This window comes from Hyperolius riggenbachi, chromosome 4, assembly GCF_040937935.1.
Source record: "Hyperolius riggenbachi isolate aHypRig1 chromosome 4, aHypRig1.pri, whole genome shotgun sequence".
Classification (NCBI taxonomy): domain Eukaryota; kingdom Metazoa; phylum Chordata; class Amphibia; order Anura; family Hyperoliidae; genus Hyperolius; species Hyperolius riggenbachi.
Window position 1 is genome coordinate 201,530,235 of NC_090649.1, and position 16,332 is coordinate 201,546,566.

Consider the following 16,332-nt stretch of genomic DNA (forward strand, 5'->3'; position numbering starts at 1 on the left):
GGAAGCGTTTAGAGGCTGTAATTTCTTCAACAGCAGGATCTACTAAATAATGATTTCATTTCTTTTTTGTGGTGCCAAAATGTATGCACCTGCCTAATTTTGTTTAAACAATTATTGCACACTTTCAGTAAATCCAATAAACTTCATTTTACTTCTCAAATATCACTATGTGTGTCTCCTATATTATATATTTAACTGACATTTTTTATCGTAACAGCCAACGATTTATACAGGAAAATCATTACAATTAACAACGTTGCCCAAACTTTCGCATCTCACTGTAGGTGTAATCTGTTGCTTGAGTTCAAATTGCACACTCACAGTTCTAAAACTGTCCAGGGGAATAATTTGCAAAACATGATTAATGAGGGTTAAAAATCCCCACTGGCAACTAAAACCTAACCTTTATTAATACCTCTGGAAAATGCTTTGTGGCATGATGTAATTTTAAGGTAATTGAAAAAGATATTGAGGTGGTGATGTTTATCACAAACTATTGATACGGGAAGTTTCTTGGAATTTCCACTTGGGAACACAGATTCCAGGTGGTCTAAATGCTAGATAGGATCTTAATTTATTATTTTGATGTGATTGCACCTAATTCTGCTCCGCTTTTTTGGGTATATTGCTCAATTTTGGTGGGAAGGTTGGCTTCTGGGGGGAAAGTATTTTTTGTATATACAGCATGTTGAATATGTTTGTAAACCCCAGGATATGATTTAGGGTCCTTTTAAACTTAATCGGTTGTGCTCAGTTATAACTGAAAAAAAAACTTATTTTCGAAGTAATGTCCATGTTTCCCTATGGCTCAGTTCACACTGTACGCATTTTAACTGAAAGCTTTTTCACAATGCACTGCTATGGAAAAATACCAACACGTACTAACACATACTCACGCATTAAGTGTAAAAGGGTCCTAAGGATACATGGCTGTCTATGTGTTAGCATTTGTTTTGTATGCTCTTGATGCATTCCAGATCTTTGTACATACAATTTCTGAGTCATCATTTTTAGTGTTAAAGTTATAACATTAATTTTTACTCCAGCTAAAACGTTTTTCTTTATGTTTAGATTGCAAAACTCCAACCTCATCGCTGTTTCCCTCCTTAGGGTTAATACACACAAATGATCAGTAGAGATGTCGCAAACATAGAATTTTCCGTTTGTGGCGAACACGAACTTCTGCAAATGTTCACAAAAATGCAAACCACTATAGACTTCAATGGGCAGGCAAATTTTAAAACCACACAGACAGTGTCTGGCCACAAAAGTGATGGAAAAGTTGGTTTAAGGGGTCTAACACCTGGACAGGAGCATGCCAGAGGGGGATCCATGTCCAATGTCCCGCCAAAAATTCCGGAGTTGATGCACAGTCGGGTTTTAATCCCCAAAGGGCAGAAATCACATTATGCCCAGCTCTGGGTGTCAGTGGGCTGTGGAGAATGCAATAGTACTATCAGAATACAGTGAAATAATAATGCACTAGAGTGGTTCTGTAACAAAGAAAAAACAAATAATTGCTCCAAATTTCAATAATCACATCTCCCAGGTGCTAGCACTGGTAAAAAACATATCAAGACAAAATGGACCCCAAACCAGTATAGCTGCACTCAAAAATAGAATTTTTATTGCACTAATAAGCTACAAATTGTGATTAAATAGAGCAAAAAAAACCAAAAAACAATTAAGGGTAAAATTCCATGTGCCTTAAATTGAGCAATAAAGAAAAACCATACATCACAGTCACACTTGCCCCCAACATGAATCAAATAGTCCCTTCATAAGAAAAAGGTGCTGAGCTAGTGATCACTAGATTCAAAAAAAATTTTTTTTTACTGGCCAGAAAAAAAACACAAATAGTGCACTATTCAGTCCAGAGACTCAAAAGTCCATGTACATGTGACCTCTTGCAAAAAATGATCCGTAGCTTCCTAAAAATGAGCACAAGATCCATGTATAGCAAGTCCCATCAGCCATTTATTATGGATTTAACCGCTGTAAAATTTTTGAATCTAGTGATCACTAGCTCAGCACCTTATTCCTATGAAGGAACTATTTGATGCATGTTGTGGGCAAGTGTGACTGTGATGTATGGTGTTTCTTTATTGCTCAATTTAAGGCACACAAAAAAAACACAGGAGACCGATGTGCTAGCCCTCAAAAGGGCTGTTTGGGGTGCTTTCACAGCAAGTGAGGAACAAGAACACAGGCCTAGCTAAAGCTTTCCTCACCTATCTGCAGCAAGTCTGACCCTGCTCTCACTAACAGTCAGCAGCCAGCAGAGAATGAATCCAATATGGCCACTGCAGCTGCTTTATAATAGGGGGGGGGGGGGCGAGGGGGCCAGCAGGGGATGCTAGCTGATTGGCTGCCATGTGTCTGCTGACTGTAAAGTAAGGGGTCAAAGTTTGACTCCATGATGATGTATAGTGGGCGGGTCGAACACGCCACATGTTCGCAGTTCACGTACACAAACAGCGGAAATTCGCTGGTAACTGTCCGCTGGCGAACCGCCCGGGCCATCTGTAATGATCAGATCAATATAATTGGATATGACCCTAAATGGAAGTGAAGTCTTTCACCAACCGATTGAATATGACAGCTGCATAATCCTTTTTTTTTTTGGGAGGGGGGGTGTGTCTACCTCTTATGTCATAGCCCAAGATTCTACCATCTGTAAGGAGCTGCAGACATTTATTATCTGTCTGCAGAAGGAAAACAGTTTGCTCATGATTGCCCAGGCACGCAACAGCATTCAGAATGCACCAGGCTTTCTAAGCATTTCTCAGCAAGTACAGGTGCAAAGCACGCACATTTCCTTTTGCTTTACCTATGCTATTGAAAGGCTTTGAAATCAATGCACCAAACAGGTATTAACTATTAGGATTTATTCAGAATAATAGAACTAAAAAAAATAAATTAAATAGACAAACGTTTAAAGCAAAAATAAAAAAAAGTATGAGATAATGAATTCTATGTGTAGTATGGATAAGTAAAAGAACATTAGTAGCAAAGAAAACAGTCTCATATTTTTATTTTCAGTTATATAGCTTTTTTTTTTATAACATTGCATTATTCTGTCTTATTTGCAGTTTACAAACCACACTCTGTATTTTAAACTATAAAACAGAGCAGAGCTAATGACCCTTTGAACTTTCCTGCAGTAAAACCTTATCTCAAGTCGTCTCTCACGGTTTCATAGTTGTTTAAGTGTTTCAGAATACAGGACGGTCTTCAACCCAAGTTTGGTCGAAGAGCTCAGAGAAGCTATTTTGCATAGATAACAACTGAAGTTTCTTAAATCTTCCTGTCCTGGAAAACAATATAAGACTCTTTCCTTTGCTACTAATGTTTTATTTCTTAGCTGTACTACACATATAACTCATTACATCATAGGTTCATTTTTGCTTGAGGTTTGCTTTAAGCATGCAGAGAGAAGTTCTATGTTAGGTACACACAATGCAATTTTATGACAGATTTACTGTCAGATCAATTACTTCCAACATGTCCTATCTGATCAGAGATGTTGGAAATAATCGATCTGACAGTAAATCTGTCAGAAAATTGCATTGTGAGTACCAGGCATTATGTAGGGTAAATCAAAAAACGTGTGATTAAAAAATGCTGCCAATTAAAAACATTTGTAATACACCATTTTAAAATGATCTGCGCAAAAAAAAGAAAAAAAAAAGAAAGAAAAATGTATGAAGATAAGTCTCATTTTACATTTCAAAGGCAACATGGGAAGGACAAAAATCATTTGGTGTACATCTTTGTGTGGTTCTCTGAAGGTACACACACACGCACACACAAGTACACATACACACACAGGTACACGCACGTACTGTTGACTGCAGGGGTAGGTTCTCGATACCATGGGTGCCCTCTTGGAACAGAATGTTATATTGATGTGTCGCTTGCCTGCAAGAGGGTGATACGCACTGTTGCTAAAGAGACACTCGAGGGACTATGAGGTTGATTCACAAAATTGCAGTAATACTGCCATCTACAGACAGTGCAGAGCAGTATTACCCTCATTTCTGTCCGCAAGTACAGCAAATTACAATATTAGCATGACCCGTGGTACTCAACTAGAATGACCGTTACTACTGTAATTCACATTACTCTGTTTGTGAACGGCAGTGCTAACGCAGCTTTGTGAATTGACCCCAATGTGTGGCACACAATAGAGCGGGAGGTGTAAGAAGGAGAACAATGCCCACAGCCTCTGCCAGGCTGAGATGATCTGCCATTCTGGATCTTTTGGCAACATGTCAGAATATGGCCAACTCTGCCAAGAATCTAGAGTGTGTACAGCGGCCCCAAACAGCTATCTCTATGAGGCTTTAGGTTGTACAAGCTGTTATGGAATCACTGGTGCTCATTTCTAGGACATTTCTAGTACTCCCGGCAATTACATTGTATATTTCCAGCACATACTTGCTTCTCTATATGTCAGCCTTATTTTAATAAGCTTTAGTTGTGTACAACATTCAATTCACAGCACTAAAAACCTATGCAGATCCAGATAATGGGGACAAAAAAAAACTACCACCATGGTCTGATTTCAGGTAATCACTAAAGAAGGTATCCTAGATATCCTCTTAAACTTTCGCCAGACTACCTGCGACCTAGACCCTGGCCCAACTAAGTTTATGTTGAAATGCCCTTCGCTAATTAGACCAGCATTACACAAAATAGTTAACTGTTCCTTACAAGCAGGGAGGTTTTCCACCTGTCTGAAAGAAGCAATCATCAGATCGCTACTTAGTACACTATTCTTAGACCCAGAAGCTCTAAACAGCTACAGACCTGTCTCCAAACTCTCCTCCCTGAGGAAAGTTATAGAAAAGGCTATCTCCAACTTGAAGCCAAGCTCTCAAGAAACAACATCCTCAACCCTATTAAATCTGGCTTCAGAAAACATCACAGCTGTGAAACAGCCCTCACCCAGATCTGCAACAATCTGCTCAGGGCAAGAGACAGAGGCTAAAGTTCTATCCTGATTTTGCTTAACCTCTCAGCGACTCTTGACACAGTGGATCATGAAATTTTGCTTAACAGGCTACAAGAGTACTGTGGCATATATGGCTTAGTTCTCCAGTGGTTCGACTCCTTCCTGACTGGCAGAACACAAAGGTGATCCTTGGGGCCCTTCCTCTACAACCCTGTACCACTAAAATATGGTGTACCCCAGCAGGGTCGGACTGGGCCGCAGTAGTACAGTTTTTTCCCTCGGTGGGCCCCGCCTCCGGGTCTCTGGTGGGCCCCCCCCCCTCATTGTCTGACAAAGCTCCAATTGCAGCCTGCAGCACAAAAATTCTCTTCTCAGTGCTGTAATCACTCATGCTGAGAGCAGTGGTGTAGCTAAGGAGCTGTAGCCCTCCATGCAAATTTTACAATAGGGCCCCCCAAGCACTCTATACATAACAATTGATACGATTCACCAAAACCTGCCAATGGCAACTACAGTGTCAGAGGTGCAAGAAGGGGATGGGAAATAGCTTGTTAATGATTACCACTGTTCAAAGTATCTATAGAAGTGATTATTATGAGCACAGGACCAATAAAAAGGTAATACTGTAGTTGAGGGAGGGCCCTTCGGGGACCCTTTGGCCCAAGGGCCCCGATGCGGTTGCAACCTTTGCAAAGTAGGACATTACTTTATATTGAAGGAGAGGACTCTATGCAAAGTTGTGCTGGGCAGCGGTGTCTCTGAATGACAATGCTGCTAAGATCATGTACATTCGGCCCTTTCCATAATACATCATGACCACGCCCACCTTCTGGTGCATGGTCACACCCTTTTTTCACTGCAATCATGGGATGTGTGGGCCCCAGGTTGAAATTTCTTTGGTGGGCCCCCAGTGTCCCAGTCGGACCCTGCTAGGGTGCGATACTGTCACCTTTGCTGCCCATATAGATGCTGCCACTTGGAAAAATTGTTCAAAAACATGGCCTGACATATATTTGCTATGCTGATGACACATAGCTATATTTATCATTCAGACCCTACTTCACAAATAAACGTGCTTAGCTGAGCTTCAGGAGTGGATGAATGATAACTGGCTAAAACTAAATGCTGACAAAACTGAGGCTGTTACTATCAAACATCTTTATTGAAAGTAAAGATAAACAATACATAGTTGTTGAAGCTTCACTACAGTCATAACAATGGAGAACTGGAGTGAAGAGTGAATATAAATTGAGTAAACAATAGGATGTGCAAAGTAGAATATAGAAAATATAATCCTAAAATAATACAATACAAAATAGCCAGAGAAGGTAAAAACGTAGGTTCTTGTTATAGGGGGGTCAGCGCTTGACAGCAAAGCAGCTCCAGTCTCAGCCAGCACCACTTAGGATAGGGAGCTCAGACCTGATTAACTCTTAACCTGACTTTGTGCACAGCCTGGGTGTGCTGATTGATGTGGAATTAAGTTTCAGGAATAAAATCTCAGCTGTTGTGAAACATTCCTTCTTTCACCTAAGGAACATTGCAAAAATTAAGCACCTCATACCTCCAGCAGATCCCTAGTTCATGCCTACATTACAGTTGGACTACTGCAATGTTCTCTATACAGGCCTTCCAAAGTCCTGTACTGCCTGCAACTAGAACAGAATTCCGTTACAAGGCTGTTAACAAGCCAACCCTGCCCATTGCCACATAACACCAGCCCTTCACTCATTCCGCTGGCAACAGATAAAATTGAGAATTCTGTTCAAGATTGGCTTATTGACATTCAAATCCTTGCACAATCTAGGCCCTGGATACCTGAAGGATTTGTTGCAACTGCATCACACTCCCCACAATCTTAGATAAACAAGATCTAATAACTTGATCACCCCCAGAGTCCATTTTAAAACCTTTGAAGACAGAGTCTTCTGTCATGCTGCACTTACACTTTGGAACTCCGTGCCACACCCAATCAAAATCAGGACATTTCCAGCCCTGGAAACATTTAGGTCCAAACTGAAAAGCCCCATTTAATCTGGCATTTATAAACACCTGTCTCCTCTGTAACACAGTCCAGCCTGCAACCCTGTACAGATCTTAAACATATCTGCGTGCTTTGAGTCCTATGGGAGAAAAACACTTCACAAATGTTATTGTATATATTGTATAACATTTGCATCACCACAAAAAAATATTTAAGGGGATGTCAATCATATTTGAAGGTTTTTCTCATGCAGTATGGACCTCTCTGGTGTCAGTTTAGCTCACAGTACTAGTTATGTATTGAATTGCTTCTAAAATATCATTAGTTTAACAATGTCAGTGGGCAAAAGGGTTGTTGTTTATTTAGAAGCTGTAAGGATAGTGAGCTAGCAGCCATCATGGTCTTCATAATGCATGTCTCTTATAGTAGCCAAGATTAGGAGTTTTAACTTTCTGGGGTTGTGAGCGTTGCAAAGGACAAATACCTACAATCAGAATATATTAGTACTGTAAATGTTTTTAAGGATGCCAATGGATAAAAGAAAGATTTCTGGTACATTGGCTTTCCCCCATTGTTTTGTTTGCTTGATAACATAGTCAACTTTATAGATCTGAAGCATTTTTACACCGTCTTTAGCTGATTGACAAGGTGAAGGTCCATACCTTGTATATTTTATTTGTGTATACAATAATATACATTAACATTTATTAAATTGGTATTCTTTGCATTGATATTGTTACTATAATAAGGTGGCAGTGTTCTTTTTGATTGTTAATAAAATGTAATGTTTTATACAAACCATAATTGTGATTGTTTTTTAAATTCTGTAAGGTCTGTATCCATGTATTTGAATGTAATATCACTCGAGGTCTCGTGCACAACCCCCTCCCCTCCAGATTTTCTTTGCGTAATTGTAAGTGGAAGTTTACTGGTTTATAATACTGTTTGTTTTTTGGTTTACATATTTTCAGTTAGGCTTTAGTAGCACATCTGGACTGACTGGACAGCAGTACTGACAAACCTTGAAGTCAGGCAAAAATCCTTTCCTTTGGAAGGTGATCTTAAAGGGAACTTAATACTAAAGGGTACTTAAACAAGAGGGATATATAGGCTACCATGTTTATTTCCTTGTAAACAATGCATATTGCCTGGCTATCCTGCTGATCCTCTATGTTTAATACTTTTATGCTGGGCATACACGGCAGCTTCTTCCTTATCAATCGAGCCGCTGATGGCTTGATTAATAATATCCGACGTGTCCGATCACCGCGGCGGATCGATTCTGTGCTTGATCCCCGCGGGCGGACAATAGAAAAAAACGAGCGGCAGATAAGAAGTGCCCCGCGGGGACGAGCGGGAATCGATCCACGCGCCCGCGTGGACGAGTGGGGATGCGCTGGCATCGAGTCATCGGCTCGATTCCGGCGCATAAACGCACCATGTATGCCCAGCATTAGCCATAGACCCTGAACAAGCATGCAGACCAATTGCTTTGACTGAAATCTGACTGGCTTAGCTGCATGCTTGTTTCTGGTGTGTGATTCAGACACTACTGCAGCCAAAGAGATCAGCAGGACAGCCAGGCAACTGGTATTAGTTAAAAGGAAATAAATATGGAAGCCTTGCTTTAGGTTACCTTTAGCAAAACAGGTGCAATGCCCCATGCCTGGACATCCACTTTTAATGTTCCTGCTGCTTCAGGAGATTCACACACATCTTGCAAGAATGTTGTATTTGTATTATTTTAGGACAGCGTGGCTTGGCGTCCTGAGGCTGTCCGCACCTGCCTGCCATATCACCATGCGCTGCCTGACCACCTCATCCCCAGGCTGGACCCTGCTCTCCCCAGCATGTCTTTCTATCTTGGAGTGGGATCCTAGGCATTGTGCATGCAAACCACTCGAGGAGCAACGTCATACACCGGCTGTTTGTTACAGGACTGAGCTGCCCTTATCTTCCACATCTTCCTCTGCATATCCAGATTGGAGCTGATGAGACACCACTACCTGGTACTGTATGCAATGCCTTAGTTTGGAGTATATGTCATGCTCACGCTTTGCTCCGTATGTTGGCAGCTTACAGTGTCTCGCTCCTGCTCATGCTGTGATGAACTCTGTTCTGTGCTTTGCTCTTTCGCAATTTTGCAGCTCATCGTTGCTTCCTGTTAGTGCATTTTGGAACTGTTTGCCATAATAGGAGTATTGGATAAGAACTGTCCTGTTCTGGCTAACCACTCCCCTCCTTACACTTGCTTGTCTGCTGTGCTGGGCTCGGCTAATCTTTTGCCTTGTATTTACCAACTACTGATATTGAATGGACTTTCCGTCTAGGAACCTTTATTGGAACCATCCAATTCGAATTAGCCGACATTTAGTCTCTAAGTCGGAGCTATCATTGTCATCATCATTAGGGGACCAGGAATGTTTGGGTATGTGCAAATGTTGTTATGAGTGGGCAGTGTGTTGACAGCCAGTGGGCTGTTGTTGCTATTTTAAATGTGTGATCTTTTATTGTGTATTCAACTTTGATAATTAATAAAATATTTTTGATACTTTTCTTTAAAACAATTGTCTTGGTTGCTTGGAGCATATGCCCCGCAGTAGTACCTCCTAAGTTGTTTCGCTAATTTGTATTATTTTATAATAAAATTGTCATCTACTTAATAGTTTTAATGGTTTAGTATTTTTTTTAATATTGTTATATTTTGTTAGAAGAAGAGTGATGGCAGAAAAGCGTGACAAGGGTCCTATGCAAAACCATCTGTCCGTGGGTTGCAGCTGTTCCTCAGTGTAACTTCTATGCATCCTGATGTCAGTTCAAAATATCAACTAAATCAGTTCATATTCCATTCAAACAGTTCAGTTAGACCACAGGTGTAGAACTCCAGTCCTTGAGGGACAAATCCATGCCAGTGTTTAGGACAGACAGACATGGGGAAATGTGTTCTACATGATGAACCAAGCCTTTCCTTAATCAGTCCCATCAATTAATTTGAGCTGTGCCAAAAATGTGTGAGAACCTCGGCCCTTGAGTTTGACATCTCTGAGTTAGACTATACTTGCTTAGGGCTGGTGCACACCGAGCGGCTTTTTCAGAGTTTCTGCAGCCGCTTGCGGCTGTGGATCCGCTTGGTCAATGTATCTCAATGGGGTGGTGCACACCAGAGCGGGAGGAGTTTTGCAGAAACGAAAAATGCCTGGGTGAGGCATTTTTTGGATTGTGGATGCGTTTCTGCCTCAATGTTAAGTATAGGAAAATTGCAAACCGCTCTGAAAAACGCCTGTTCAGAGCGGTTTTGCCGGCGTTTTTGTTACAGAAGCTGTTCAGTAACAGCTTTACTGTAACAATATATGAAATCTACTATACTGAAAACCGCAGCAACAATCCGCAAAATGCCATAGAAAAATTTAAAAAAGCGTTTCAAAATCTGCTAGCATTTTGCGGATCTGCTAGCGGTTTTTGGTGTGCACCGGGCCACATAAAGACTTTTAATTTAATGGTTCAAAACATACTTTCCCACACTTTTTTTAGGATTAAGATTTTGGATGTAACAACATTCGAATACCCATATGTAATTACTATTTAAATTTAAAATGATGTTAGATAAGTGAAGTCCTCAGTAGAAAATAATACAGTGCATGCCACATGGTGTTACTCTATATAGATTAAGGGCCCAGTTTCAATTTTGTGTTGCTATGCAATGCAGGTGTCCATGTTTTATAGACGTGCATGGCACCTGTGTTTCTCTGTATTAGAGTGCTGACACCGTTCAATGACGTTGAACAACGCTTGGCAGCAAAATGCATGCAGCAGTGTGTTCTCAGAATAGGCTACTCTGCAGGGCCTAAAGGATACATGAGACAAAGCTAAGGAAGAAAAGTTTAACTCACCTGGGGTTTCTTCCAGCCCCTAGAAGTCTATCAGATCCCATGCCGAAGTTCCGCTCTGCTCAAGGCCGCCGATGTCCCCTCTGTAAGATCACGACACACAGCTGTGTGGTGGTCTTCTGTGCAAACGCACTGCTGGGCGCCTCTTGTGATCACAATGCCGTAGCCAGGAGCACTAATCGCAGAAGACCATGACCCAGCCGCTGGTCATGATCTTACGGAGGGGACAGGAGCAGCCTGGAGCAAAGCAGAACTTTGGAGTGGGATCTGATAGACTTCTAGGGGCTGAAGGCAGACCAAGGTGAGTAAAACTTTTCTACCTTAGCTTTGTCCCATGTATTCTTTAAGTGTGCCCTTTAGAGAGTGCTCAGCAATGCGTAAGTGTGCTCAGGCCCTAACACTTCATTCCTGTTTTTTTTTTTGTGTGCAGCTTTGTAAATACTGATTTCACAGTCCTGAACACATCCTAAATTCCTTCAAGATTTGAGACAGATTTGAAAGTTTAAAAACAACAGATTTTATTTGCACTGACATAACAAATGTGTCTTGCACGATTTTTTTTATAATCCTTTGTGCACTTCAATGCTTTGTGACAGTTTTGATAAACCTTCTACTATGTCTCTTTTGACCATAACCATTGTCCTTTAGCCTGCAGATGGTCGGCCATCAAGCACCTATTGACAACCTGCCATATACAGACTATCTCACATACAGTGCAGAGTAACAAGTGCAGAAACAGAGCAACATCTGCTAAAAGAGTACCTACTGCCAATATCTCAGCAGACAAACTTCAGAACACCACCTGAATAGATATTAATGTCTTTTCATCCAACCAAAATATATCTATAGGCACTCGTGGAACCTTCTTCAGGATTTTATCACTGTATTTACCTCCTCTAAGGACATTTTCCTTACTTCCAATTTCAGTGAACAAATGTGACATTAAAAGAAATCCTCAAGAGGAAAGGTTAATCTCCCCTTGGACAGTTGTCACAGTAATAGGAGTCCCCATTTGTGAGTTAATCCTAGTTATTTTTCCGATATCAACTATAATTTTAATCTCTTCTATGCTGGTGTTGAGCGTAACAGGTACAGGAATCTAACAGAGGTTCCAATTCTTTCTTGCAAAATTTAAAATTAGGGAGAAAGTTATGGCTTGAAGGGGAATTGTGGCAAAAACGTGTAAAAAGGTAAAATATGAATCTACACATACACACAGAATAAATACATAACTTGTTTTGCTTCCTATGTAGCCGTCATTTACAATTGGTATTATTAAGCTGACAGTTCTGAGCCTCAGGTTTTGGACTAGTCCTCCTCATGAGGAATTTTTAAGGTTTTCTCAATTTTTTAAAAGGCACTCCCTGACTAGGACTTATAAAGAAGATGCCAGTTGCACCCCCGACTTGAATGCACACTATTCTGGAAGGGCAGTTGGGTTGCTCCACTGCCTTTTAGGAAGTGCTATTGTAAAAAAAGAAATCTTGAGAATGCCACATGAGAAAATGCACTACTCCAAAAACTGCTGGTAAAAAGTTCAGAGGTTACTGTAGATACATAGTAAAAAAAAATGAGTATTTTACTTTGGGCCAAATGTAATGTATATACAGTATGTGTACATATTTTAGACCAAATATTGAGCTTACAAGTACACAACTAATCATTCATTTTATTTACTCTAACTTTGTAAAAAAAAACATAGTTACGTTAACTAAATACTGTAGGAGGCAATATATTTAGCTGAAATACGTTTGTGCCAATATATATATATATATATATATATATATATATATATATATATATATATATATACATAGGAAAAACAAACAGAAAAAAAAGATACCATTCTTACCAGCGGTAACAGATTTTAGTAGACTGCTGACACAGATACTGCAGAAGATAAGGCACAGGCGCTCCATTGACATCAAACAAGAGAGCAGCGGGGGAGTCTTGTTTCCCCCTCTCTTGTTCAGCTTGAATGGGGTGAATGTGAAACTGAAGCAGCACCTGTGTAATGTGTAGGGCTGTGAGAACAAATGGTTAACTGAAGAAAGTCTTTTTTGGTGCTTATAATTTAAAGCCGTATATAGAGAATAAGGAGTTTGCCTGTGGAAATTGGTGGTCTCTGTGGTTTGTGGTCTCCCCTGACTTGAGCAGCGTTGCTCTCTTCATACTTCAGTTATTCAGCAATTATATGACCGCTTCCAATATGGATGATGAGCTGTGAGCTGCGTTGTAGCAGGCAAGTGATGTAAGTCTTTGGAAATATGAATACAGAAGGAAACCAAAGTTTTAGTATCCAAAAGAAAGAAAGTTAAATTCTTTGTCCTAGGTGAACATGGCAGGGATCTCAGTCCATATGTCTTCAAGAGCATTTGGCTGTACTCCTTCCACTACGCAGATATCTCTAATACTTAAATTCTGCCGCCAGAAATATAAATATATCTTTCATTCAAAGATATAAAAGAAGAAAGTGAAGAAGACCTAAAGCTCCTCAACTACAGAGCACCATATGACATCTGTGTGATTTTGCAAACTCAGTTATAAACGTAAGTCTCTCAGTAGGAGGTGCTTTGCAGGTGTCTTACCACTCTACATCACGTGATGATAACCAGTTTCTAGCCTGGAGAGGAAGCAAGAAATAATATAGCAACACCCCAAAACAAAAGGCATGTTAATAAACTGTGTGTGTTAGAGTGTGTATATACTATATATACATAAATATATATATATATATATATACTGTATATATATCACACCTTTCACATTTTTGAAAATATTTTATTACATCTTTTAATGAGACAACACTGCAGAAAAGACGCTTTGGGGTAGATGCCCGAAATCACAGTAATATTGCCATGCTTATTGCCATGCCACGTTACACAAGCTGTACACTGACTACTTTACGTTGTATCAAAGTGTGATATCTTTCGTGTTGTCCCTTGAAAAAGTATAATGAAACTTTTACTCAGGCCCGGCCCTAGACTTTTTGCCGCCTGAGGCAAACTTTGAAGAAATCGCCTCAAGCCCCCCCCGTAGGTGTGGGGGGCCGCCCGAGCTGGAGGGGATATCGGGCAGGAGGGGTATTGGCCTGGGTCCCCCGTCCTCCGCTCCCCTCCAGCTTTAAAAAGTTAAGTTGCCGCAGCTATTGTAAGAGGTACGGGCGGGGATCACTCACCTTTTCCGCGTTCCAACGTGCGCTCCACTGACGTCACTTCCTGTAGCGCCGTCCACTTACAATACAGTGGGCATCGTGGCATAAAGCGGCGACAACTTAACTCATCAAAGCTTGGAGGGGAGTGGAGGACGGGGGATCCAGGTGAGGGAGGGGGGGTCCGACCCCCTTCCTGCCCGCTATCCCCTCCAGCTCGGGCGGCCCCCCACACCCACGGACGGGCGGGTGCCGCCCCCCCAGAAGTGCCGCCTGAAGCAAAAGTTTTACCCCGCCTCATGGGCGGGCCGGCCCTGCTTTTACTCATACATAGAGATGTTGCGAACGTACAATTTTAAGTTCGTGAACGCGAACTTTAGCAAATCTTCACGAACATGTAAACCCCATGTAAGTACTATGAAACCAAAAAAATCGGACAAGCACCATCAACAATATTCAGTGTATATAACAGGCTAACAAAATAACACAGATGTAAACACACGTGTGTGCAGAAAAGCCAAGCAACCACTGAATGAAACTACAAAAAGAGAAAAGTATGGCCCTGCAATGACCGCACCACAAGTATAGGGGAAGTACAAAATAGCCTTTATTGATCCATAACAGCCATTTAAAACCATAAAAACAATGGCACAATACGAATAAATAATAAATGCCCTCATGATATACAGTACAACAATAACATTGATATACATGGACAATAGTGTGACCACAAATCTGCACTCGGACAGCTAAAAAGGTGAAGAATCAGCGATGGAGTACAAGACATAAAAAATGTCTGAAAGTGCAAATAGACACCCTGCACAGAACAATCCAGGGTGATGTATATGATGAAGGAGGGGTCCGTGAGTGAAGACCGGCATGTAAACAACGCGAACCACCATAGAATTCAATGGGCAGGCGAATTATAAAACTTACAATGACTGTTTCTGTCCACAAAAGTGATGGAAAAGTTGTTTCAAGGGGTCTAACACCTGAACTGTGGCATGCCAGAGGGGATCCTTGCCAAAAGTCCCACCAAAAATTACAGAGTTGGCGCAAAGTCAGGTTTTAATCCCTAAAGGGCAGAAATCACATTATGCACAGCTCTGGGTGTCAGTGGGCTGTGGAGTGTCACACACAGAGAAATGCAATAGTACTATCAGAACACAGTGAAATGATAATGCACTGGAGTGGTACTGTGCGTGCAACTTAATGTAATAATTGCGCGCAACTTAATGTAATAATTACCACTGTGTACAAATTGTTTAAATATCTGTAATACCTGGCATACTTGTATAATTTCTTGTCTTTCTACCTTTGTTACTATCACTATGTTCCCTATATGCACCGTGGGGTTGTCATGAAAAGTAATTTCGTTGTGTTACACAATGACAATAAAGTGCTTGAATCTTGAATGTAACAACAGCAGAAGTGTGCACACAGCTCTGGGTGTCAGTGGGCTGTGGAGTGTCACACACAAAAAGAAAACACAGGAGACCGATGTGCTAGCCCTCGAAAGGGCTGTTTGGGGTGCTTTCACAGCAACTGAGGAACAAGAACACAGGCCTAGCTAATGCTTTCCTTACCTATCTGCAGCAAGTCTGACCCTGCTCTCACTAACAGTCAGCAGCCAGCAGAGAATGAATCCAATATGGCCACCGCAACTGCTTTCTGATAGGGGGTGGGGGGTCCAGGAGGGGGGGCTAACTGATTGGCTGCCATGTGTCTGCTGATTGTGAGGTAAGGGGTAAAAGTTTGACTCCATGTTGATGTATAGGGGGCAGGTCGAACACGCCATATGTTCACAGTTCGCAGAGAACGCAAACAGCTGAAATTTGCCAGGAACTGTCCACTGGTGAACCGTTCAGGCCATCTCTACTCATACAGTATAACCTCAAATGAGCTTTGTGGAAATGAGCTTTGTGACTATTGTTTTGAGCCTATTTATAAAGAGTGATAACCTTAGATCAAATTTGTCTTTCAGGACAGAGTACGTAGCTAGGGACACACAAAATGGTAGACAGGTCTTTTTCTTCTGGCAGCATGCTATCTATGACATATCCACCCTGTCTGGAAATGTCATCCAAGATGGCACTTTGCATTCCCCCACAGGAACAGATACAACGGACACCCTATATTGAACATAGGATTGATCTAAATGTATATTTGTCTCTTGCAGTTCGCTGCAGAATCCATTCCAATTTGTGTTGTATTGTGAACCAAGCCTAAGGACCGAATTCCTTATTGTTCCCTTTTGTGCTGTAGTTTTTAGCGATCGTTATGTCTAGGAGAACTCATGGAGAAGCATGTGATCAGTTTGGTCAGGTGATAGAAATGTAAGTCTCTGATTTGC

The 16,332-nt window shown here is 41.1% G+C and overlaps 1 protein-coding gene and 1 long non-coding RNA gene across 3 annotated transcripts in view; one reads left to right on the top strand and one right to left on the bottom strand.

Moving 5' to 3' along the window:
• The window catches only part of LOC137571701 (uncharacterized), an 81,108-nt gene extending 69,032 nt beyond the window's left edge, over window positions 1–12,076 (top strand). For both annotated transcript variants that reach the window (XR_011031411.1, XR_011031412.1), the window contains exons 3-4: window positions 8,690–8,950; window positions 11,477–12,076. This is a non-coding gene — a long non-coding RNA (uncharacterized lncRNA). The remainder of the gene's footprint in view (window positions 1–8,689; window positions 8,951–11,476) is intronic.
• The window catches only part of PDCD1 (programmed cell death 1), a 34,059-nt gene extending 21,116 nt beyond the window's left edge, over window positions 1–12,943 (bottom strand). The window contains exon 1 of the mRNA XM_068281229.1: window positions 12,681–12,943. Within this exon, the coding sequence (XP_068137330.1) occupies window positions 12,681–12,753 (73 nt within the window). The 5' untranslated portion in view covers window positions 12,754–12,943. The remainder of the gene's footprint in view (window positions 1–12,680) is intronic.
• Window positions 12,944–16,332: the final 3,389 nt, after the last annotated feature.